This window comes from Parasteatoda tepidariorum, chromosome 3 (genome assembly GCF_043381705.1).
Source record: "Parasteatoda tepidariorum isolate YZ-2023 chromosome 3, CAS_Ptep_4.0, whole genome shotgun sequence".
Lineage (NCBI taxonomy): Eukaryota > Metazoa > Arthropoda > Arachnida > Araneae > Theridiidae > Parasteatoda > Parasteatoda tepidariorum.
Window position 1 is genome coordinate 1,392,288 of NC_092206.1, and position 27,647 is coordinate 1,419,934.

Consider the following 27,647-nt stretch of genomic DNA (forward strand, 5'->3'; position numbering starts at 1 on the left):
CCGTAAAGTGCTCGACTTCGCGCGCAGGTCGTCGGGCTACCGAAGCGGGGGTGCCATCCCCTCCGCAGAGGATCAAAATTGTGATGGCATGTCTTCGGATCCTCCTCCGGGATGTTTCCCAGACCGTCGCCAATAGCCCATTGTGCAGCTCTAGTGCGACGTAAATTAATAACAACAACAACTATCAAAATTTGATAAAGAACAATGGATACCCAATTAAAGTAATAAAATTCTATATAAAATCATTGAGTTAATCGTATATTATTGTAGATATATTTACTAAAAATTTTCTTTGTTAACTTATATAATTTTTTTCGTGTGCAAATCCGTGGCTAAAATTATTTAATAAAATATTTTTTTTTGATAATTAATATAATTTTTCCATGTGCAAATCTATTTCGGGCAAATCCACGGCTAAAATAATTTGCTAAAAAATTTCTTTGTTAATTTACATAATTTTTCCATGTGCAAATCCTCTTCGGGCAAATCCGTGGCTGAAATTATTTACGTAAAAAAATTTCTTTGTTAATTTATATAATTTTTCCATGTGTAAATCTGTGGCTAAAATTATGTGGAAAACAGGCAATTCGTGCTTCTTTCTCTTTTATATATTTTTTTTTCTCAAATAAATATTTATTTTCTAAAATTATTTATTGTCAATTTCTTTAAATCATCTAGTATAATATTACCTTGCGCACATCTATTTTCGGGCCCATCCTTGGTAACTAACAAATCAAACGCACTTCAGTCATGCAGCAAGAACGCACTTTAATACAAAACTCTGCTAGTTATGCTTTTAGCTCAATTTACACTTTTGTTTTCAATTTTTGCAATCTGGCAACCTTGTTACGAAAATATTTTAAATCATTCTTGAAACAAATTTCCTGTTCATGTAAGTTCATTTGAATTTGCTACTCGCCTTATAGATTTCACTTCATGTTTTATTCTGTTCTTTCTTTATATTTTATTTTACGTGATATTTTCACTTATTGTGTTTTTACTTATTTCATTTGTAGCAATTTTTTTGAGTGCTTCTCACACTATTGTATTAATATATTTTGCTTTGGCTTTATTGAAGCGATATTGGAAAGCACTTTGGATATGATCATGTGAGCTGATGAAAAGATTATATCTTTTATTTTCCGGATTTTTTAAAAAAAATTTGTCCTTTTTTCCGGTTTTTTGCTATTTTTATTATTTTTCCTTTTTTTTCTCCCTTTTTTCATTGTTCTGTAATTTTACCCTTGTTTTCGCTGCATTTTGAACTTATATAGTAAGACTTTGTAGGGACTTTATTTTTAGACTATGCCAACCTTCATCTATCAAAAGGTACTTTGTGATAGAATTAAGTTAACATGTCTTATATACTAGTGAATTGGTATTCAATATTTATAGTGGTAGTCACACCACAACTCAAAATTATAATTATAATTACAGTTAAATTCATTTATTTTAATTGATAAACCAATCAATATTCCAAAAATCAATTAATGACTAAATGAAAGGGCACAAAATACATGAAAATATAAAATAAAATATATGATACATGAAATAAGCAAGAAAATACGGAATCGTTCAAGCAATTCTTATCCAAACATGTAATTGTCACTGAAGAACTGTCATTGAACACATTTAAATCTCATATACATTAATGAATAAAAAAAAATAATTATTGTACATACTTTGGTTAGAATCATAGGTGACATATTTTGTTAATTCTTCACAGTTCAAAAATTTATTGATTCTCTTCACAGAAACACTAACCTAAAGATTTTTTAAAAAAAACATGACTAAAAAAACATTTCAAGAGTACTTAATAAAGAAATTTGAGTACAATAAGAAATAAAAAATGCTTTAGAACAAGGTGTGGCATAACTTTCTTTTTCACTTATATCAAACAAGTACTATAGTTCATTCACCAGGAGTTGGCTCCGCCTTCATCACGTGGTATCCAACGATACTATTTCGCTATTTTTGAGAGAAGGATTTGAACAAGGCTAAACAAGGTTGCTATCTGGTGATCGTGTGACAAAAATATTTATTTCACAATCTTTATGTGCATTTTTTTAACATTAACTATTTCATAAATTTGATGACATTTCTTTCTTTTGAGTGAATAGTTTGTCTTTTTTGAGACATTTTGCTGCAATATATTTCAATAAATTAGTTAGAGTAACAAAAGGTATAATGGCAAATGATAAAGCAAAGTAAGTGACTGAACAAGAATTGACTATTTGGCGCGCATTAAGGGTTGTCTCAATTTCAAGCGTGGAGACATTTCACATCTCACCTCCTGCGCTGAAATGAACTCTTCGTCCGACGAGGTGGAGTCAAGTGCCAACTCCTGGTGAACGAACTATAATAACAATTTAATTGTATCATGTAGGAACTCCAATGCTTTGTTCATAACCATGATCAAATACTACAAATAGAAATAAAATATAAAAAATATATATAAAATATAAATAATGATAAAAACTGTACTATTACATATTTTAAAACCTTGATCCCTTACCACAAATGTTTGTCTGTACTTTCAAATATAGTCAATACTTTTCTGTAAAACTGGGACATCCTCACTTGAAAAATACAAAATCCTGAATATTTTTTAAATTTATTTTTGCTATTACCATTTTTTACCATAACCATATTTACTATTACCATTTTGTTATTTTAATGATTATACCAAATGTTTACACTAAATAAATAATTTTACAATATGGATTTTCAAACTTTTCATCAGTCTTGATTATATTTTAACACAAAACGCAGAAAAAAAAATTTCTTTTACTCTTAACTCATTATTTAAAAGATAGATATTTGAAAACAATAGTTGAAACTATTTATTTTTTTCTAATGGAGAACAATAATACATTTTTATTAAAATTTAACATGCTTCAACAACTTGAATTGTATAAAATAATTTCATTAAATACAATCACGAACAAAAAATTATTTTTAAGAGTCATTTATAAAGCAATACAATAAGAAATATATAGAAATAAAGCATTCAATGCTACAAATCTGCACTTTCAAGAAAAAGCAAAAAGAAAATTGTGTCCATTGTGGAAAAATTGTTTTAAATGCTTCCAAATAGTTAAGATTCTCTTCTTTAGGCAGTCTAGAAAATTACTCAGTATTACTTGATAAATCAAAAAAAATAATAATAACTTATTTTCGTAAAAATGCTACATAATCCTTTTTAACACAGACAGCTTCAAATATGATTATAAAGAATCAATAATGTCTTATAAATAAGGTAAAAAGTATTCTTTAAAACAGTAACTAAAAATGTGAATTTTAAATAGTATTTCCTCCCGCGGCAGAATCGTGGCAACACGGCGACATTGTCTCGGAACGTTACTGAGTTCTTGCAGAAGGATTTTTCGTTTGGGAAATAAAAAATTTTGCTTCTCTTTTCGGCAGAAATTTTTGAAAGATTTTATCTTTCCCTCAGAATTAAATTTAAAAGATGCCTTTCTCGCGCTTCAGAGTGGAGGGAAAAAATGCTTGTGACTTTTCTATTTGCACTGAAGAATAATGAAAAATAAACAATAATGAAGTCAAAAATTAGGTTTTCTTTTCTGTGGAAATTTTCCTTCATATTTTTCATGCAGTTATTACTACTGATTTCCACATAGCTTTTAATATCAGATATTATTTATCACAACAACTAAATCTTGAAATGAAAACATGCATTTAGTAGCCTCTTTTCAAAGAATCCGATTTGCATAATTTTTTTCATCTATCTTTTTTAACGGCAATTACTGCTATAGATTTTACGATTTTATAATGTGATGATGAATTTTAAAATGTGAAAAAGGAAATAATTAGTCCGTTATCTTTCTACAAAATGAGAGAATATCGCCCATATTAGAATTAAAAAAATATCATATTCAATTTAAAAAATTATTATATTTGATCCAATTTTTATTTATTTACTTAATTTAATTTTTTTGTTGAAGTTATAGTTTTTTTGAAGTTTGTATATTTGTTACTGTTAAATATCTTGCAGAAAGATATTAGTATTAAAAAGGTATGTCGCAGAAAGCTCAAAAAAATTCTGCCACAATGGTATTTCCACATAGTAATATAAACTGAAACTGTATGAATATATGATAACGAATCAGTGTCTTGAAATGGATAAAAAGCATTCTCTGAAATAGTAACTGTACATTCAAACCACGGAGAAAAAAATGTATAAAGCAATATAATTCACGAAATGAGTAAAAAGTGAACATTTTACGTACCATGACCATATTGGTTATGAGATGAGGCAACATGGTGAGAGGAAATCTCAATATGTTAAATAAAGATAATGAAACAAATGCAGTTTCTGGTTTAAGTACACTTTCATTGCTAACAAGAATGTAAGTAGTAAATGTACAAAGGGCAACCTGTAAAATATAAAAGACTCTAAATATTAAATATGCAGGCGGAGAGACTAGTAAGTTTTATAAAGAAATTAAATTATTGCCGTTAAAATAATCTTAAAAAATATTGCAAAAAATAATGAAACATTTTAGTGTTTTATTTATTTATTTTTTAATATTCTGTTAGGAAAAAAAAGACAAGCCTTTAAAACTAAACTCAGTGGCGTGACAGCCCATAGAGGGCCAAGGCCTACTGTGCCCATCTCAGATTTCTTGACCTTGGGCTCTGGGGTGCAGGAGCAGATGTTCCAGTTAGGCGGTCCGCCGAGAGCGAAGCCCCCAGTGTTTAGTTCCCAAGCACGCTTGGCACTCATTTATCGATCCACTGACGGGATGAAAGGCCGAGTCGACCTTGCCCGGTCTCAGGATCGAACCCAGGACCTGTGGCACGGGAGCGGAGACAAGCCTTTAGGAGGATAATTAATTTGGAATTTTAAAACTCTATGAAACTCTTAGATGATTGTCTTTCTTAAAATAACTCATACAATAAAAAAAATCAAACCAATTCATTAAAAAGTTATAAAAACAATCCTTCTGGAATATAACTCAATAAAAGGTTCATCTGAGGTTAAATGAATGATTCACAACTATGTATTCTTAGTTCTTGATAACACTATTACAAATAGTCTACATCAGAATGGCGGTGTAAAAAACAAATAAAGGTTTAAAAAAAACATCTTTTTTAATGTATTTATACAATACAAACATACATACAAAAAGTAGATTTTAAAAAAAAATCAATTTTGTTTTTTTTAAAAGTCAAAATAAGATAAAATAAATTTCATTATTTTATCATGTTTATTCTAAAAAACACAAAATTAAATTTAAGTTTATTTGATTTAATTTAAATTTAAGTAAATTTAAGATTAAAATTTTTAAGGAAGTTAGAATTAGAATGATAGTAACTTATTTTTCGTAACAGGAATTTAAAAAAAAAAAAAAAAAAATTATAGTTTCATAATATTTCATATTTACCAAATAAAATAAAAAATAATTCTGTATTGAACTAAATATAAAAATTATATAAATAATATTTTAAGTCGTATTACTAATTATTTCACTTGAAGTGACAGAAAATCTTCATTTCGACAGAGACAAATAAAATGTAATTAAAAAAAAGAGAGAGAGCTACAGAAATTTATTTTTAAAAGATTAAATAATAACTATTTTAAAAGTTACGTTTTGGCCCACAAATCTTGCTTTATGTTTATATTATAAAGGAAATTGAAATAGCATAAGTTATTATTATACTAGAATTTAATACAGAAAGGAAACAAGTTATATTATTCTACAAGTTTGCACTTTATATACAAGTTATTATTATACTATAATTTAATACAGAAAGGAAACAAATTTTCTTTTATTTCATAAAAAATTTATGTCACCGAACAGTTTATGATCAGTGTATTGATTTTAGTAGGTGATACACGATAGTATTTCCTTATTTTAGTGCATATAAGTTGCAAACTAACTTAATTAGATTATTAAAAAAAAGTGAATACAGTAACAAAAATAAAAAATAAATAAAAATACGATTTATCTTTAAAAAAAAGAGAGCTAAAATTTTTGAAATTTGATTTTAAGTTGAATATTTATTTAATTATATTTAAGTAATAATAAAATAATTTATAATTATATTTAATACTTAAAAAAATGAAATTTTGTTCACAAATAAAACAATTTCTATAAAAAATGACTCCTCTTTCTCTTCAATATACAGGTTTTTAAGAATATTAAAATATTTGCTTTCTTTGATTCAACCATACAACAGGGTTCCCACTCTTTTAGCAAAGCAAAAATTAAGCACTTTTAAGGACTTTTTATTGAAAAAATTAAGCACTTTTTTGAAAAATTAAGAACTTATGCAACCAGTGACAGTGCCAATTATTTACCTTTCTAAAAACACCAATAAAAAAACAATAATAATAAATAATTTTATTACAATGTAAGCACTGATATAATTGTATTAATTAACAGGGCTTGGCAAAGAAGTACCAGGCTATTTTTGCAAACCCGGGTCTGGTTTTTTGAAGAAAAAAATTTCAGATTGTTAAAAGTTAACGTCATTTAGATTATAAAAGTTAACACATTAAACTAATCAGTATTCCATTTTTAATGATTTCATTGAAATTGAATTGTAAAATTAAGTGTGCAGAAATTAAGATTTGCAATTTTTTTCATGTATACTAAAAAAAAAGTAAAAAAAGAAATTTTTTCATGTATAAAAGCAATTTTTTTCATGCATACTAAAAAAAAGTAAATAAAGAAAATTGGCAAAAACATTGAAAAATTATTACAGGAAGTTTTTATATTTCGCTACTAGACCAGCAAACGTGTTATCATTACTTTTATGATAAACTTTAACAAAATTATTTCCAGCCAAACATGTTATTATGAATTAACTTTACATAATGTTACTAAACATTTTGGTGAAAAACATGAACTAATTTTAAAGCAACCAAAAATTTAACAAAAATTAAAAAACAGAGTTGCAATGTTAACTGAATAAAATGATTATTAAAATCTGAGGATCTTTTAGTTGAATAGATTTAAATTTTTATGCAACATTCTGCTTATCCTTAGTGATGGTAAAAAATTAAGTACTTTTAAGGGCCCTTATTTTCCAAAATAAAAATTAAGCAGTTTTTAAGGACTTTTAAGGACCGTGGGAACCCTGTACAAGCTAAGATCAAGTGCGTTGAACCACGGAAATTGTTGGTTCGAAACTTCATATATTATTCAGTCTATATTATGATCGAGGTACAAAGAGTTAATAATACAAAATCTAGATTTCAGTTCAGGTTTAATCAGGTTTTGAACTCCAATCACAGTTTCAAAAAGGTTAGACCTTAAGAATAAGTATTTTTATAGTGGAAGAAGGTTCCAAGTGTAACAAACAATTGTTAAATAACTTTAGAAAGTCTCTCTTATGGCAACACACTCAAATGTCAAGAGTGTAAACACATGCCAGGAACAGTGTTGGAGATTTCTAGATTTCTCTGATGTTTTAAGGAAAAGAAATAAAGGCCACACAAATATCTCTATTTTTTAATAACTTTAACGGTACTCAAATTTAAAACAGTCGTGTGCAGAGGCATGCCTGAAGCAAATTCCATTGAAAAGAGGAATAAAACGTTAATGGGGCCCAAAGAATTAATAAAAAATTAGAAAAATTTTAATCTATATTTAATTCATTTTCATGCATTATAAAACTCATTATGTCCAACAAAATATTCTAATTTTTTTTTAAATGTAAGAGATATTTACATTTCAATGACCTGAAACTTCATTACACTTGTGTTGTCGTTAGCCATTAAGGCAAAGGGAGTGCAGTTGGGGTTGTTTTCAGCGGTGCCATCTATGGCCGAGAATTCGATTTCTATCCCACCCATACGTCACACCCATTTACAGGACAGACCCATTCATACAAGCATTCATTCATCTGCAGATGGTAATTTTGACCTGAACCGGAGAACAATCAATCCCCAATTCAGCATCCAGAGGTATAATTTGATACAGAGTGGGTAGTCAAATCTTTCAACAAAAAATAGGCATCTTTTAAGTACTTTTTAAGCACTCGAAAAATATTCTTAAGCACTATATACCTTAACAAAATGCAAAATAATTTTCAGACTTTTTATCACCATGATAAAATAACTAGTTTCTGACAAAGAACTGTAAAATGATTGGCGCTTTCATACGCTATGGACCGACGGTATACCGAAATAGACTGTGGCTGAATGAATTGTGAAAACATTGAACAATGTAAAAAGCACTCTTTTGCGTAATACGTGGCGACATGATAAAGAAAAAATTCTCATTTTAGAAAATTAAAATTAAGCCCAATAAAATAGGGGCCTTTAAAAAACTATAATCGAAAGCACTTTTTAAAAATCACCATGTGTTATGACTGTTTTATGGGAGGACTTTGAGGCTCGACAGATTTAATGTCCACCCACACTTCAGCCCACTGGATTAAAATCCCACGAACATTTGTGTTAATATTAAATTTTGTTTTTAAACTATTTTTCTGCTTAAAAATTTAACTTGATAATAAAAAATAATAATGAATTTAGCTTAATTGCTCTTAACTATCAGATGCCCAACACGAATAGGAAAAAATCCAGTAGATTTTACGAAATAATATAAATTTAATGAAAATTGTTACAAAATATACTAAATATTTCACACATAGGGATTTTTATACTCATCTAAACACAAAAACTGCAATATTTTCCAGTTATGATTTCACATTGAATGATGTTGAAATGTTATATGTGTATAATGTTTATTTATAATTTTGAATAATATAGGCATTTAACTGATTAAAGATAATTAACTGAATTTTATAAATTAGGCTCGCTTCTTTTATGTATTAGTGCAGGGGTCTGTCTAGGTTTTTCTGAGGGGTACTTATTTTGTGACAATTTAGACATAATTTGTGAAAATTGAAAATTGTATGAAAAAATAAACACAAAAATATGGTAAAAATATGGATTTATCGTTTCTTCCGGGATAGAAAATTAAATTTTAAGAAAAAGTATTTTTTGAAACTACAGTTTTGTTCTAAAGTTGAATTTGTGAAGATACTGCTAAACGGTAGTAAATTTGGCCTGGACAGTGACACTTAAATATTCAAGCAAGAAATAATCTGCACAAAAATTCTATTTCAATACAGAATTTTTTAAGGAAACTTGTGCAATTTTAGGGAATTTTTAAAAATGTACAAAAATTGGGAGAATTTTAATTAAACCAGTAGACCAGGAGAAAGTGGCAAACTCCAGTAGAGTTGGCAGCTATGCTATAAGCTCACCACCCTCACTGAAATAGAAAAGAAATATTGCATACAAGATAAGGCGAAGAAGTCCACAGCATTGCTCCAACTGCACCCAGATAGGCGATGCTCTTCAGGTGATTCACTTCTATGTTTCTGATGCTCTCAATCTTTTCCCTGAACGCCTCCTCCCACGCATACAACTTCAATACTTTGATTCCAGAGAGAACCTCATTAATCAACTTCACTCTTTCGTCTTTACATTTCATTTGTTTCTCCTGCAACACACACACAACAATTATACTTAAACACTCTAATCAAACTAATTTACAAATTCAGAAAAAGACAAAATAAGTAAGTAGCATTAAAGTAATAAATAAAAATGGAAAAGCGTTCAAAGCAGTTAAAACCAAATTTGTTTTATTTTAATTCAGTAAGTCAGAAATACAATAGCAGAAAATGATAAAAAATTTAAGATATGTTTGTTAGCAGGAGAGCATTTCATCGGGGAGGGGGACACTGCCCCCTAACACAGGGGTGCCATTCTGTTGTCAGTGGTGAAACCAAAAACTGACAGTGCCCATAATGGAAAAACAAACAAGAAAAAACAATTTAAAAAAAATTTAAATTTAAATGCAAAGAAATATTAATGACAAACAATAACAGTTTGAACCAGGGGAATAAAAGCATGAAAACCTGTTTTCCAGAGAAAAGCAACTATTAAAAAAAATCAAATAAAAGTTTTATTCAGTTAATTTTGATGTGGGCGTGCCTCTCCTTAAAAGTGATTTGTTATAAATTCATATTTTTCTCCTTTGTGACCTCTAATGTACAATTTTACTTAATATGACAAATATTCTAAGAACATACATTAACAGGGGTGGTTGTGACACAAACTAAAAAACCCCGAAAATTTTTATGAGTAAAAACTTGATCAGATATCAATTTATATACTATTCACAGTTAATGTAATTTTTTTATAATTAAATTACTTATCAATAAAGAATAATCACACTTTTATAGTAACTAATTTAAAACAAAAAACTTAGCTCTTACAAGAATCGCGATATTGGATTTAAAAAACACATGAATATGAATCTCGATATTGGATTTTAAGAACGCGAAAATACAAATATTATTCGCATTATTAGATTTTTGAATCGCGTAAATAAGAATCGCGATGCACATGATTTTTTAGATCCAGCGAATAGGAATAGCAACATCTGATTTTAAACTCGCTTGAATATGAATCGTGATGCAAGATTTTCTAATCACATGAATACAATTCACAATGAATAACTTTTAAATTAAGTAAATACGAAAATCGATGTTGGATATTAAAATTGCGTGAATATGAATCTCAATGTTAGAGGATTCCGGCATAGTTTCAAAAATTATAAAACTATGAAAACCCGACAAACCAAAATTTATAATTGCGGAAGAGTCACGTGTTTAAAAACATGTTTACGCGATTTAGTGAAGGTTTCAAAATTTAAATTCTAGACGGTAGACCTTAATTCTTTAAATTTAAAATTGAGGTGAAAATTTCGTCGGATTCTGGTTCGTGGAAGTCCATAATTCAATGGTCTTGAGCAGTGACGTAGTAGTATGTTCGAGGGGGCTTATTGGTTAAGATATATATATATATTCTTAACGTTTAAATTACAAAAAAATGAATAATGAAAACCTTTTTATTAGGAGTACAAACCAGTTCCGTTTTCAAAATATGGCTCTAGCTGTTATGAATGTTTCATAGCGGCAGCTGGTTTCGGTGGTTTCAGAGAGGTTAGACATCTGTCAATAATATTCTATTTATATCACCTTGAGCTTCATACAAAAACCCTATTTTTTACTTTGTTGAATATGTAAAATTTTGTGGTAACTAAGCACCATTTGCGGGAGGTTTTATGTTTATGCTTTAATTGTAAGAAAAGTGCAGCTGAAGCACATTGAATGCTTGTAGAAGTTTATAGTGACAATGCTGCAACTGATAAATACTGTAGGGAATGGTTTTGACGTTTCAAGAATGGGGAATGCTGAATGAAAAATGGTGAATGATGTTGTATACTATAATCTGCTACAATCTGGCCGGGTGACCGGCACAGGCTACAATTGATTTCTTTGAACAGTGCATTGTGAGAAAAACGGCCAGAATACAACGAGCAAAGACATGACAAAGTTATTCTTCTGCATGATAACGGTCGGCCTCGTGTTCACCGGACATTGCTCCTTCTGATTACTGGTTGCTTCGACGGATGCAGCACGATTTGACAGGTCACCGGTTCACTTCTTTTGCAGAAATCGAAAATTGGTTCCTAACTGGGATCGCCTCAAAAGACAAGACATTTTTTCACGGTGGAATTCAAAAATTGCCAGAGAAATGGGAAAAAGTAGTAGCCAGGGATGGACAATACTGTGATTAATTTGTTTATTCATTTTGTTCTGAAATAAATTCCTTTTTGACCACAAAAAAACGGACTGAACTAATTTGTACACCCAATATATATCTACATCTCACTTACAATACAATATCTCATTAGTCAAGTAATGTTTAATTTTGGAGGGGGTTTTGTTCCCCAAACCCTCCCCCAAAACTACACCACTGGTCTTTCTGCAAAAAAAATCACATGCCTTGTTAGTAGTTTCTAGATCTGGAGGGATTATACGAAGGAATGCCATCACTATTAAAGACAGAAGGAGAAGATAGTAGTACCTGTCTCTTTTTTGTTTGTTGTGCAATGACCGCATTGATTGGGATGAGGATGAGAGACATGCCAAATCCTGCCAACACAGAGTATCCAAGAATCCTGAAGAGCATGAAAAGAGCAACAATGATTTGAAGTGGGGCTGACCAGATGAGATTAATGTAGATCATGAGATCCATGAATCGTTGAGAATCCACAGACATCAGGTTCACTATTTCACCAACAGTGAATTCTTTCCTGGCAGCAGATGACATCACCAAAGACTAAAAAGATAAAAAATCATCACATTATTTTGAAATTCACTACCTTCTGCATGGGTCGATACAGGCGATTTTCAAGAACAAAAAAAAACAAATGTTCAAAATTTTTAAAACCTATCAAAAATTTTAAAGAAATTTTTATTGTCTATGACTATTATTAAGTGAAGCTCAGAGCTTATGAACTTTCTTACTGAAGAGCGTGATTAGAAATTTACACTTCAAAATACTTATTTTTATTTTAAATTGGGACCTCCTTTGTATGTATACATTGTATAGAATAATTTTTATCATTAGACTAGAAAGTATCATTCAAACATAAAATAATTGCTGTGTGATTTAGGGCTCCCCATAAGAAACTTGTTCTCTCTTCTAATCGTAACATTTGCAGGTCGAAGTTATGGGTCACCAGTGGCTACAAGGTGACTAAATGTAACAAATGACAATTAAAGAATTGTCTGTCAGACACTACCAGATTGCCACCTCTTTCATCGAAAATGCACTTTCGAAAATTATCTTTCATCGAATCTGATAAATTTCATTGTTAGGGTTGTCACTATGGCAAACAGCATAGACTATCCTTTAGTCATAGACAATATAAAGCTATAAAACCGGGTGAGCTAATCCGCATTGACTTGTGTGGTCCAATGTAAACAACATCAGTAGGTCACTTTTTTTTTAAAGATGATTTGAGTGGATGTGTTTCCGATGTATTTTTATAAGATAACTTTAAAAAAAATAGTTTCTCTGTGCGAAAATAAACAATCACAAAGAATAAAAGCATTGAGAACGGTGAACATAAATCATGATTTTAAAGATTTCATTCACAAAAAAAAGCATTAAATCTCCTTACACTCCCAATCAGAATGGGAGAAACATGATGGAAATTTCTAGATCATAAAAATTACCTTTGTTTTGGTGGACTGAAGCAATTAACACTGTGTATCTTTTAACTAATAATTAAATAGATGAGCACGAACGAACACATTTAATAACCTGAAGAGTTACAGAAGCATGAAACAGTTAATAAAAAGTTATAGTTAACATAGCTGATGCCACAAACACAGCTGTGTATATCACAGAATCGTGGGCCGACATGTCGGACCCCTGAATCTAGTCCATACAAACTGTGGCCTGGTAAACACTAAAGTACTTTAAAATTTTAGGCTCAGAGACATATCTTTGTGTAACAGAGCGATTGCATTAGAAACTTTCTCTCAAAAGGGTTAAAACAATTTTTAATTGGATATGATAGGAATTCAACACGTTATCGACTCATTCATCAAAAACTATAAAAAGTTTTTAAGAAATTTACTTAATGAATGCTCAAACTCAGAGCTTCATCCACAATTTCATCTGATTAGTTTAAATATCAAGTTCACTGATTATGAAATTGAGCTTGATCCAGTAGAAAATGCAAATGATGTACTGAATGAACCACATGAAAAGGAATCCATACCTGTCAACTTTTACGCATTTGGAGTAAAATTTTATTTCTATATTTAAAGTGGTAGTAAAATGTATGTTTTCTATATATTTCTTGCATTTATAAACTTATTTTTGTAATCTTTTTGACCACCACTATTTTTTTAAAATTAAGCATATATATCAATATGTAACATTATCGTGAAAGTCCGCATTAGCTTTTTCAAAATAAAGTGCATGTTTCTGCCTAAAATTGTAATTTAAATTAAATTTTACTACCACTGGGAAAAATCATCCTCGAAAGGATTGAAAGTTGGCAGGTATGGGAATCCCATAGTTTGAGACATAGAAATAAAATTTAAGAATTCCTAAACGTTATGATCTGCTACATTTCAGATTTTCAAATTCATGACTTTTCACAAATAATTCCAAGAATTTTTCATGACTTAACGAAGTGACAATTTTCTCTGACAAAAACACAACAATAGGAGCGAGGTTGTCTCGACTTTTCGTCCCTATGTCGATAAAATGAGTACCGAGCATGCTTGGGAACTAAACACTGGAGGTTTCGCAGTGAGCTGACCACCTAACTGCAGCGTCTGCTCTTGCACACCAGAGCCCAGAGGTCAAGAAAATTGAGATGAGCATAGTAGGCCTTGGCCCTGTAAGGCCTGTCACACTACCAGGTTAAGTTTTTTTAACCTTGAAGATTGTAATGCAGTCAAAATTGCAGCAGATTCTAATGTTATTCTACCATCTAAGCCTGATATAATTTCAGAAGTAATTTGTGTACTGTATCGCGCAGCTATTGGATCACTATTAATCACTGTTGGATTTCAACTAACACATGCATTACATATGCTGTAAATCTTTTAAAAATAGTTCGTAGGTTTCGAAATGGTTATAGCAAAATGCATTGCAATGGTGCAAAAATAATTACAAAATATTTAACAGCGACTACACATCATGGTATTCAGTATATCAGAAAAGTTTCTATCTCACTCTGACGTTAAGATACCAGAAAATTTACCACTGGATATGTTACCATGTTATCAAGTGGTATCATAACATGGTGTACTAATAGGACAATCTTCTGTATCAACATTGACCACAGAATCATAATACGTAGCAACATCTACAGCTGTTAAAGAAATTGTGTGGATTCGCCAATTGTTACGTGACATAGGAGAAACATCAATGCATGATACATATGGTGTTTCTTTTAATAATCAAAGTGCAATAAAAAAAACTGTTTATCAAAAATGCACCAAACACATCATTATTAGATTCCAACTATACATGTAAGAAGTACCAGTGTAAAACTGCAAAGAGAGCAGGTTTCCAGAAAATGTTCATTTATCACTAAACTGGCTCGGCTTCTTGCTGCACACTCCCTCCGCAATAACTTTGCTAATGATGAGGAAGCTTACAGATCTCCCTGTACGTGTTGTATTGGTTGGTGGCACTGGGACAGTCTGTTTAATCACCTTGAGTTGTACAGACTTACCTATACCGGGCCACCAATGTGGGGAGAGGAGTTTTTGACAATGTCAACCTTCATCTATGAAAAGCAACATAGAATCAAGTTAACATGTTTTATATACGAGTGAATTGGAATTGCAATTTTGTGGTAGACATACTACAGAATTCGATGAACGGATACCACTAGTTGATTCATTGCAGTTTTGTGATAAGCCAGGAGAGCTGTATTAAGATCACCGTACTTTTTTTTAGTGCTGATCATGAGAGCTGTATTAAGTTCATGTCTTGGTCGCTCCTGTGTTGCCATTAGCAGTCAAGTGTATACAGGCCGACGTTGTGTATGATTGAAACTGAGTAGCTACAGCGCTAAATGTCGCAGTCACAAGTAGCAAGTCAACTGTTCAATGAGGACAATACATCGAAGTGGGAGTTTCTGTCAAGGTAGGCATGTTCACATCACGTCCAGGACACCAATGTGGGGTACCATTTCATAGATGTAGGTTGACATGGTTGATAACTAATAATCCCACAATCTCAACAGTAATGAACAGTTAACTGGTAAGTCCACTAAAGCTTTACCTAGAGACAAATTTGAAAAACTTGAAACTTTCATAAACTATCTTGCTAGACTTTAATTCTTTTTAATTGTTTTACTTTTTAGAGATGTGAGAATTCGGAGGAGGGGTGCTGAAATACAATTCTCACTAGCAGTGGCCCCATCCCCCCCCCAAAAAAAAAATTGCGAACTTCCCCCTTCCATGTTAGCTTGTTCGAAATAGTGCTACTTTGTTTGCATTGCCAGTTGCTTCTTTTATTTATGTACTTAAAAAAAAATTCTCATCTAAATTCTCTCCCCAAACAATTCATTTTATTTCGTGTAAAAATTCCCCCCCCAAGCTTTAAGTGGGCGCATCGTGCGCCCACCTTCCCCCCTGATGGGGGCCCCTGCTCACTAGTCTAAATCATTTATTGAAGCTAAATTTATTAGTTTAATCGTATCCAGGATTATTTTAGTTTTAAGCATCTAGCAATTTCTTTTTATGTTGAAGTTTGTTTTTGGTTCTACATGGCTTTGAACTTGTTTTTTTGTAAGAAAGAAATAAACCACATTTTTCTTTGAAAAGATAATAGAATGAGTCATTGATTAGAAATGAATCTTGTATTGTTTACAAAAGTTTTTTTTTAAAAAAAAAGTGCTTAAAAAGAAATATCTTATTAATATCAAGTTTTTTAATTGTTTAGAATTCTCAATTTTATAAAAAAAATGGCTACATATTATACAATGACCACTGTCGAAAATGCTAAAACTGATCACAGACCAGTAGTAAAATTTTTTTTTTTGTTTTATGCTAACAATCAATAATTATCTTAGAATTTTTTTTTTAAATATTTACATCAATATAATAATTATTAAAATTCTTAAAAATTGTTGAAGAAAATTTAATTGAAATAAAAAACTCACCTTCTGATAAATAATAGTAATTAAAGATGTTCGAATACGCATTCCTAGTACATACATAGACTGGAAATAATGACCCAAAATCAGAGACTGTACTTGACCATTTATGTAAAACAAAGCAGCGTAGAAAATGCCCATCCATAATGGCTCATCAGATTTGACAAAATTTATAATCAAACTAGAAATTATAGGAAAGTTTCAAAGAATAATTTAAGAAAAACAAATCAATAAAACAATTTTTTAAATGAAATATCCTCTCTTTTAAATACATAGTTGGGAAAATCATTTTTACTACCGAAAGAATATACTTAAATACGATTCATATTTTATGATTTATAATAGTATGAATAATAAGAAACATATGATCTCTATTTGTGTGAACATAATTAAATTACAAGGGTCACGTTAAGATGTCACTCAATCAAAAATATTATTAGGCAAATTTCTATGGCTTTATTAACTAGAACTTTGTTTGCTTTTTAATTATACACTTGGTTACATGACATTTAATTTCATTGAAAGAAAGGTTGAATTTAATGCCTTATTAAGTTAGAAAAGATTTCATTGAGCCTAGAACCTAGGACCCAGTTTTTTAATTGCAATTTGTTTGTTTACCCCCTACAAAATACAAGAATATAGCCTATAATATTAGAAAAAAAAATTATTACATATTAAATTTTAAAAAATATTTTATTTGATTTAAAAAAAAAATTGTGGTTGACACTTCTGTTACTTTAAATTAGTAATATGTATATTTGTTATTTTTAAAAGTATCTTGCAGAAAGATATTAGTTGCAGTGAAATATGCTGCAGAATCCAAATATGCTGCAGAATTCCAAATTTTTTGCCACTTTAAAAATTTTAAATAAAAGGATTTTAGGGTGAGCATTGTTTTACAAGCATAAATAAGCAAATCTCCTTTAAGTTAAACATATGAACAGTTCCTTATATGATAAATGAAGAAGATAATGATAAATGAAATGAGAAGTCTCCACATTACCCACTAAAAAAAAACTTATGCACGGGTCTGTCAAAGTTTTTTTGAGATGTACCTATTTTGTGAATATTAAGACTTTCATTTGTGAAAATTAAAAATATTAAAAAATCAACTCAAAAATAGGGTAAGGTAAGAAAATATTTTCAAAAATTGTCACTACCATTAAAAATTATTTATGACTGGTAAATTTCTATATATTTTTCCCCATATATTCTAAAATAATTTTGCTATTGTAAAATCTTGGGCTTAAATTTGTAGGTACCCAAACTTAAAATTCCATAAAAATCATTGTCCATAGTTAAATATCAACTTGACTTTAATAAAAACATGCATTTAACAGTACTATCACTAAAAGCTATTTTCATTATGAGAACATTTCCAACTAGGTCATACAGAAAAAAGTTTCAGAGGAAAAAAAAAATTTCATGAAAAGTAAAGGTTTGATAGAATAAATTTACGATAGTATTTAAGATAATGTTTGAATGTTTAGAATAATGTTAGAATTTTAACTACCTGTGAAGTTTAGAGAGGGCTCGTCGTTTCATTTAAAAAAAATGCTCAGCGGAAAACGCCCGCTTTGATATGGCGTAAGCAACCCGTTAGGCTTACCACATTGCACTATCTGACCTTTTTTAAAAGCTCTTTTAAAAAGCTTTTTTCTTCTGGCGGAAAAGCTCTTTTCCATAGATTGCAATGAGATTAGGGTTTGCATGAGAACTTGCTTTTTTAAACGTATTTTGTAAAACTACCGTTTTTACTAAAATTGAATTTGTGAAGGTACCGCTAAACGGTAGTATATTTGCCCTGGACAGATCCCTGGTATGTAAATCAAAATCATAAAATTAAAATATAAGATTTATATAAACACTCTGAGAAGATAAATTTAATAAGTTCCCATTAAATTTAATTCTTCATTTGCAAGAGCCACTAGTGTTGCTCAGATTAAATATAAAAATTAAACAAAAGTACAAAATTTGATGGGGGGGAAATAGAAAAATATTTGCTTTTAGAAATGAAATATAATAAATAAACTATGTTTATTAATTATATATAATTCTTATTAAATAATATTTATTATTAAATGATAACTAATGCAATACTGTGCGTATTTATTACTAAGTGATAACTTAAAAAGGGCCTTTAAATGCAAAATTTCTCACTAAGAGTCACTCACCCTGTGTGTATTAAAATAGAAAGATTTTTTAGAAAATAAAATTTTAAAAAATAATTATATTTATTACAAAAGTATATTTGATTTTAAAACCATCGTCAAACAGCCGACCCAATTTTAAGTTTATTTCTACCAATATTCAGCTCCGTAGCCTTGTAATTTTGAACCCAATCCAGAAGACAAGGGAACGCCTGGATCATGTATAGGGAGAATTTTGCCTTCATGGAGGACTTTTTAATGGAACTAACCCGCATTTGCATTACATGGATAAGAAAACCAGAAAGACCTTCCACGGTTTGCCTGACAACAAGGGGACTCTAACCCATGATTTCTCTACCACTGAAGATATTTTATCTCAGAACTGAGGTCGGTGCGATCTGGGTGCAGGATTTGAATCAGCCAGCTATCTCTTTGATTGGACCCAGGTCACCTCATTATTTTATTTTATAACCGTCGTTGAACAGACAACCCAATTTTTGGTTTATGACTACTAAAGTTCAACTCCGTAGCCTTGCCATTTTCAACCAATCCAGAAGACAAGGAAACTCCTGGATCAGTACCCACAGAGGTATTGATTTGTTATGGGAACATGGAGGACTTTGCAACCCGACAGATTTAACGTGCATCAGTCACCATTTACTAGACCGGCGGAATCAAACTCATAGGCACGGCTCTTTTAAAAGTATAGGCAAAATTTTTCTTAAGAGCATTACAAAAAGAGAATATTTAATGGGTCAAGCAAAATGTATTGCCTATAGCTCTGCAAAGTCTAGCAACCTGATCTTCAAAACCTGAAAGTATTATTCAGTTGGCAAAGCACACAAAAATCTCAAAATTAAAGAGAAGTCACTCACCTAAGAATGATAGGATTTGCAAACTGAAGTAAATCATAGACAAGTTTACTTATACTTCCAAATATAAAATATCCAGCATAGGTTTTAGCTAAAGATCTGATTATGTTGATTCTCTTCTTAGACTGATTCTGGACACCATTATGAAGAATGAAATCCACTTTGGTCTCCTCTTCTCCTACATCTTCACTCAGGGAAGTAGTCTTGTGGGTCCTGCAATGCAGAATCACATTACATTTTTTTTAATTTAAAAATTACACAATTAAATTCATATACAAACTCAAAACATTTTTGATTATTATTAAATTAATTTAAAAATAAACAAAAATGCATAGAAATTATCTATGAATATAAAAGTTTTAAAATAGTATGCAACAATTTTTACTTATAATTTATTTATTTATACTTTTTTTGTTGCTTAAATGGTATCAAAGATATGGGGAATTTCAATACAACAAAACAATATTAAGAGCACTCATACTGTAGTGTATCTACCACAACAAAAATACAATTCCAATTCCCTAGTATATAAGACATCTTAACTAGATTCTATGTTGCTTTTCATAGATAAAGGTTGACATTATCTATAACTTCTCTCCTCACATTGGTGATCTTCAGACGTAATGTGAACATGCCCACCTTGACAGAAACTCCTACTTCGTTATGAACATGCCTATCTTGACAGTGATGTCCACTTCTATTTGAGCACTCCTACTTCAATGGATGGTCCCCATTGAACAGTTGTCTTGCTACTTGTGACTGTGACATCATCAAGGATGTTCCCACTCAGTTTCGATCACACACAACATACAAGGTATACACTCTACTGCTAAAGGCAACACAGGAGCGACCACAACAGTGAACTTAATATAGCTGTCACGATCAGCACTCAAAAAGTATGGTGATCTTAATACAGCTCTCCCAGCTACTTACAAAACAGCAATGAATCAACTAGTGGCATCCCATTCATCGAATTCTATCACAGATAAAATTCTGGACTTCATTTAAGGCATATAAAAAATATACAATCTGGTCAGATTCTAAATCAGTACTATAATCTGTAATCAAGCCAGGCACGAAAAATTCACTCTCTCTCGGCTAAAATACAAAAATTACTCCTTAATACAAATATATTTATCTCATGGATTAAAGCACATGATGACAGAACAGGTAATGAAAATGCAGATGCCCTAGCTAAAATCACAGACTTCATTCATGGCATCTAAAAAATATACAATCTGGTCGGATTCTAAATCAGTACTATACTCTGTAATCAACCCAGGCACGAAAAATTCACTCTCGGCTAAAATACAAAAATTACTCCTTAATACAAATATATTTATCTCATGGATTAAAGCACGTAATGACAGAACAGGTAATGAAAATGCATATGCCCTAGCTAAATTATCGACAACTAAACAACAAAATTACTCATATCCCTTCCCGATCTCACATCTGAAGAATCAACTTCAGAACTCTTTATCACAAATTTGGCAAAATTATTGGAACAATTCAGAAAAGGGAAGAAGATTATATAAAATTATTAATAAAGTAGATTATCTTAAGACAATACCATCAAAACAAGAAATCTGGTTTCTAACTGGGCATGGTCCTTTTCCATGTTATTTTAAATATCTAAACATCTCAGATAATGATCACTGCACGTGCAGCCTTCTGGGCACTCCAGAACACTATCTTACTGAATGCATCTATACAACTTCATGGCGTACTCGTGCATCGAATATCACTAATCTGCCAACTTGGCAAGAACAATTCATAACTAACAATGCACTTAAAACCAAATTATTATTAGTAATGAATTTTCTTTCTGATAATGATAATATTCTAAAATTTTAAATATAAAAAAAAAATTACTATATATTTTGGAATGTTTACCTATATGTTGTAAATACTGTACATATCTTTTCTATTTAATTTTTTATTTATTATTATAACATTTTAATTACTTTCTTTTATTATTTAATACCTAAAAATCAAAATTTTAATGGAGAATTAAAAAAAAAAAATTTTTATTAATTTACTTTTCAAAATTCATTTATTGTCACTTTCTATATGTCATATATATGAGAAAAAATTCTTGTTTAAACTATAATTAATATTTCTGTATATTTGAAAACAAAATTTTAACCTCCTTTCTTTTGAAACTTTAAATAATTGATTGAGGTTGGCTGGAAGTAGTGGCCAGATGCGGATTATACGGGTAAGGGTTTTACTAACCTAGGTACGTATCCACGTCTGGAAGGAAAGAAAGTGTATCTTGTATCTACCACTTACCAGAGACTGGACCCGTTCCTTGGCTTGAGTGGAGCTGAACTAGTGGCCAAGTCTTGAGCTATATGGTTAAGGGTTTTTCATAACCTAGGTACATGCCTAGGGCCTTGGAGGGAGAAAAAAAAAGTATCTACCACTACATAATTGCAATTCACAAGTATATAAGACATGTTAACCTGATTCTATGGAGAGGTACCTTTCCATAAATGAAGGTTTACATTATCTATAACTTCTCTTCCCCACGCATATTTTTAAGCACGATTAAATTATTTTGGTAAAACATTTTTTTAGATTGCACAGACTATTCAGATTTTTAGAGAGAATCTTTCTGAATTGTTTGGACCAAAAAAAAAGTATGTTTATTTAGAAAAAGTAGGGGAGAAAGGGGCTAGTGGGGGCAATTTTTACAAATTTGCTAACAGACTAGAATTCTTTTTTTAATTCGAACATTTATCTTCTCTTTGAATGATATATGAACTAATTTCAATACATACACTAAAAAATAATTGTTTACGCATACACTAGCCCCATAACAAGGGTTTAAAATGGAAAAATCATTAAGTTGAGAATTTAACCTATTATTATCTATAAAATAGGACTCATTTTTTGCTAAAAATAGCTTTAAATAAGTAACAATGTATTAACAGTCAATGCGTAAGAAATATATTAACAGTTAAAGAGTAAATGTATTATGAAGTTGCAGTGCATAACAGCAACACATAACTATATATATATATACTTAAGTCTTGCAAAACAAATATCTTAAATATTGCAAGTAGAAAAAAAAGTGAAAAAAAATATTGCATTATCATTTGAATCCAGGAACAAACAACTCAAAGAACAAACAACTTAATAAATCCTTTTTGTCTAACTAAGGTTAAAATTTTCACTTCAGTAAAATCAGTGGAGAAAGCATTTGGCTTCATTGCATGGCGTGACCTTCTGTTTCTTTTGAAAAGTACATATACACTGAAAAGGAGTCCCTTAGAGAACGGGGGGAGGGGGTTCAGTTAAAAAAAAATTGTAAAAATTATGCGCTTGGAAACCATATTCTGCTTTATTTTAGGAGTAATAAAGTTATTAAATGGTGCATGCGTGCATACACACACAAATACATACAAGTTAAAAATATAGAGAAAACATGGAGAGAGAAAAAATACTTTCTAAAAGAGAAGAAAAAAATTTATTAAAATTGCTTTTAAAAAAATATTCACAAATTTAATCTTAATTNACCTTCTGATCGTGACGTCACGGGGTTGAAATCGCTCAGCCAGCAGGCCTTGACCTTCTAGTAGGTGTTGGCTAAAGCCCCTTCAGCAGTCCCTGATATAGTGTATATATAGTTTGTTCACCAGGTGTTGGCACTTGGCTCCACCACCTTGGACGAAGAGTTTATTTCACACAGGAGTAAGAAGAGAAACACCTCCACCCTTTAAATGGAGACAATCCTTAATGCGCGCCAAACATAAACAGTGGCTTCTTTTTCAGTCACTTACTTCGCTTTAACATCTGCTATTATACCTTTCGTTACTCCAGCTAATTAAATATATTTTAAATTTAAAAACTGATGTTTTCCCAGCAGAATGTCTCAAAAAGGACAAGCTATTCACTCAAAAGACAGAAATATAACAAATGGCACAAAATATGAAATTTATGAAATATTAATTAAAAAAATGCACATAAAGATAAACCTTTTTGTCATACGATCGCCAAATAGCAACCATGTTCAGGACGATTCACATCCTTCTCCCAAAAATAGCAAAATAGTATCATCGGATACCACGTGATGAAGGCGGAGCCAAGTGCCAACTTCTAGTGAACGAGCGAGTGTAATGCAAAAATAATCAATGAAATCACACAATAAAAATCAACCTACTTGTCTGAAGGCGTGGATTTCTGAAACTTGGAAGCCTGATAATTTCTCTGAAAGTTTTCAAAAACAGCTTTTGAGCAATCATCCGGACTAAGACCCCACAAGTCTTCGGCTGTCAGAGGCTTCTTCCAACCTAGAACAGCCAACCTATAAAAATGGGGGGGGGGAATATATTGCTTATGCATAACAGTCACAGGAAAGCAACCAACCATTAAACTTACTTATTGAACCACCAGAATAAAAGCTTGGACAAAAAGGAAGCGTTTATTTCAGGATTATCTTTCTGAAAAGATGCACAAATAATTGTTATTAAATACACATATTTGATACATTAAATACATATTATTGATACATACATAACAGATGCCAGTTCTTCCAAATTTTCCAGAAAATTTTATTCTCAATTTTGAAATCGTTAGAAAATTACTATTTTTCTTTTAATTTCATACTTGAATTTATGAATTTGATTTATTAAGTTTTTCACTACTACTACACATAATTATATAAAAATTCTCACAGACAGAATGCTAAAATATTTTTGCCTATAAGTGAAATTTAGCTAGCACTTTAATACCACTTGAAAAGAATTAACTTCAGAAGCAGTTGGCTGAATAGAAAACATATTAGTAATTATTGTTAGAACAACAATTCTTTCGACTTTATAGTAAAGCACTTTTATAAATGTGAAAAGTTTTATTAGCTTTTCAGATCTCATAAGAACGAAAAACCTCCCCATAGTATACTTGTATAATAAATTATATATTTCTGTTTCCAAAGTACAGTACAGAACCATTTATCCGCTATCCAGGAAACCGGGAGACCAGAAAAAATTTCTTGCCATTTTTGAACTAGAAGGATTGCGGAAAAGTTGAGTAGTAGAAAATGTAGGGGTGGTGGTATTTTTCTCAGTTTGACAAGAGAAAACTTCAATATTTCCTCCTGAAGATTTTAAGGTCGAAACGGGGCAGGGAAGGGACAAATGTGTCTTGAAAAAAAATCGTTTTTCTGATCAGCTGTAGTCAATCAAACACAAAAGAGTGACATGCTGATTTCGTTTTGATTTATCAGGGAGGGGGGAGGGAATAAATCGCACACGTATATCAGTGAACAGAAGAGGAAAGAGAAATAAAAAGAAATATTTAATCCTGTACTTTACTAAGAAAAGGTAAAAAAAAGAAAATGGAAGTACAAAATACTAATTGGAATACGAATGAGGAATCACTTCTGCTATCGTTAAAAACCGCCTCATTTTATAAAAAAATAAAAGGAGAAGATTGTTCATTAATCTAAGCATACAATAATTTATTACTAATAGCGGAAAATTACTTTAAGAGGCAGATTGCAGTTTTCTTTTTTTTTTTTTAAGTGATACATTTCTAATACCACTACGTTTTGAGTTTTTTTTTCCGTTAATTTTATAATATTCTGCCTTTTCAGAGGCTTTCATATTTATGTTAGCGTCTTTTTTTCATTTGGTAATTTTCAAGCGATGTTTTTATTTAATTTGATTAATAAGTTTTCCTTGTATTTTATCGTTTTCTTTTTTCCCTATAATTAATTATAAAATATATTGCATTTTTATAATCATTGGTTTTGTTTTATATTAGATAATTTTTGATTTTAATTTATCTTCAAAAAATAAATATGTGAATTTTGTATTTCACAAACTTGATTTTCTTGTCTAAACTTTTTAATGTTTTTATTCTTATAAATGCTATTTTTCTACCATATTTTTTTCTTTCAATTTAGGAGAGCTTTTTTTTATTTTAAAATGTATTACTCTTTTTCATTGTAATTTAGGTTCAATAAAACATCCATAAGCGACACTTTTTGGCTGATCCGGGAAACCGGGAAATTCGGACATCCAGGATAATTGGTTCTCTACTGTTTCATTAAATTGAGCTGTTCTACAAAAAGCTTTTTTTTATTTGGACTATTAAAATCATTGAACTGAAGTATTCTTCCAGAATCAGCTAAGAAAAAACAACATTGACGGTTTGGTATTATGGCATTTCACCCAAGAATGCAACAACTCTACTGAACTCTTCAACTCGTAATTGCAAAAAGTTAATTATTCAATTTGCTGTTTTAGTTTCATTTGTTGCTTCTTGAAGTTGTTTGATTTGTATTTGCATAAAACGTTTCATGCGAGCGTTTAATGGAGAATAAACTTTGAAGATAATTACTTTTTCTAAAAAATATTTCATGCAGGTATATTATAGAAATTACGATTGAATTAAATGTGAAAGAATATAAAGTACCAGGACCGGAGGTTATTGATGGAATCAGCAAATCGAGGTTGTTGTAAGCAGTCTGACTGATGCATTGCCTTGTTTTTGTTCGTTTGATTTTGGCAACATTTTATTTTTAATTTTATAGAAAATATATCAATAGAAGTGTTCTTTTTTTTCGTCTAAGTTTGTCTTATGTTATAATCTTTATTAAAATATTTCTTTTTCTCAAAAGGATCTGTTTATTTACAATTGTAACTTAATTTCAACAAAATGTACATATTTTTTTCAATATTTAATATCAAATTCTCTATCAACAGTCAGATACAAGACAAGACAAACACTATAATAACAATAATGTAAAGAAAATATACTTGTATGCTTGAACTATCCATCAGCTATAGCAAAAAGTAGCATGAAATAAGTGAGAAAAGTAAAAATTAATGTCCCTTTATAGAACAATTAATCTTTCACAATGAAAAATTTAAAGTATCAAATGATCCTACGAGCTGACTAATGGGATCCATATACAGATACAATTCAGGGGTCTGTCCAGTGCAAATTTACTACTGTTTAGCGGTACCTTCACAAATTCAACTTTAGGAAAAACGGTAGTTTCACAAAATACTTTTAAAAAAGCTAAGTTCTAAGATTCTCTTTCCCCCGGCTCTTAAAATTTTGTTTTTGTATCCCCGTAAGAAATAATAAATCCCAGATGAATTAAGCATATACAATTAGGGAGCACGTGCTCAGTCAGATAGCGCAGCACGGTAGCCTAACCATTCGTTTATGCCATACTATAGCGAGTACTTTCTTCGCAGAGTTTTTCTTTAATTAAACGATGAGGCGCTTCCTCTGTAAACTTTACAGGAAGTTGAAATACGAATATTATTCCAAACATTCGAACATTGTTCTAAACTTACTCTAACAGATCTTTATTATTTTATGAAACATTTTTTTTTTCTCTGTGAAGCTTTTTTCTATATGACCCCGTAAAAAATGTTCTCATAATGTAAATAACTTTTAGTGCAAGTACTGTTAAATGCATGTTTTTATTAAATTCAAGTTAAAATTTAACTATGGACAATGATTTTTATGGATTTTTAAATTTAGATACAATTTTAAGCCTAAAATTTTACTATAGCAAAATTATTTTTGAATATAGGGAGAAAAATGCATAAAAATTTACCAGTCATAAATGACTTTTATTGGCAGTGACCATTTTTGAAAATATCTTCTTACTTTACCCTATTTTTGTCTTGATTTTTTAATATAATTTTTAATTTTCACAAATTAAGGTCTAAAATTTCACAAAATAGGTACCTCTCATAAAAACTTACACAGACCCCTGCAATTGCAACTAAAGTATGACTGTGCCCAGAGGCACAACCAATAAAAAAAATTTCTGGGAAGGATTTTAAAATGAATTGTTTTAATATACATTGTTTTAATGATTAATTTTAAATAAATGACAATTTACTTAGAAAAACTTTTAGACAATAAACTAGTTTTAACTATAATTATTGAATAACAACTATAAATTAATAAAAAGTGGAGAGGTGCAATATAACTTAAAAACTATTTATAATTTAAAAAGAAATATATTATTATTTATAATTTAAAAAGAAATATTATGGATCATTTTTAAACATATCTTGAATTCTTTTCTCTCTTCATTGTGAATTACTATAAGTAAA

The 27,647-nt window shown here is 30.2% G+C and overlaps 1 protein-coding gene across 10 annotated transcripts in view; it reads right to left on the reverse strand.

The window, feature by feature from the left end:
* The window catches only part of LOC107436625 (multidrug resistance-associated protein 1), a 143,942-nt gene that overhangs the window by 44,369 nt on the left and 71,926 nt on the right, over window positions 1-27,647 (reverse strand). For all 10 annotated transcript variants that reach the window (XM_071178175.1, XM_071178172.1, XM_071178180.1 and 7 more), the window contains 8 exons: window positions 23,941-24,002; window positions 23,723-23,866; window positions 19,558-19,767; window positions 16,539-16,713; window positions 11,921-12,175; window positions 9,282-9,485; window positions 4,251-4,397; window positions 1,683-1,764 (listed from right to left, as the gene is read on the reverse strand). In XM_071178175.1, the coding sequence (XP_071034276.1) occupies window positions 1,683-1,764; window positions 4,251-4,397; window positions 9,282-9,485; window positions 11,921-12,175; window positions 16,539-16,713; window positions 19,558-19,767; window positions 23,723-23,866; window positions 23,941-24,002 (1,279 nt within the window). The remainder of the gene's footprint in view (window positions 1-1,682; window positions 1,765-4,250; window positions 4,398-9,281; window positions 9,486-11,920; window positions 12,176-16,538; window positions 16,714-19,557; window positions 19,768-23,722; window positions 23,867-23,940; window positions 24,003-27,647) is intronic.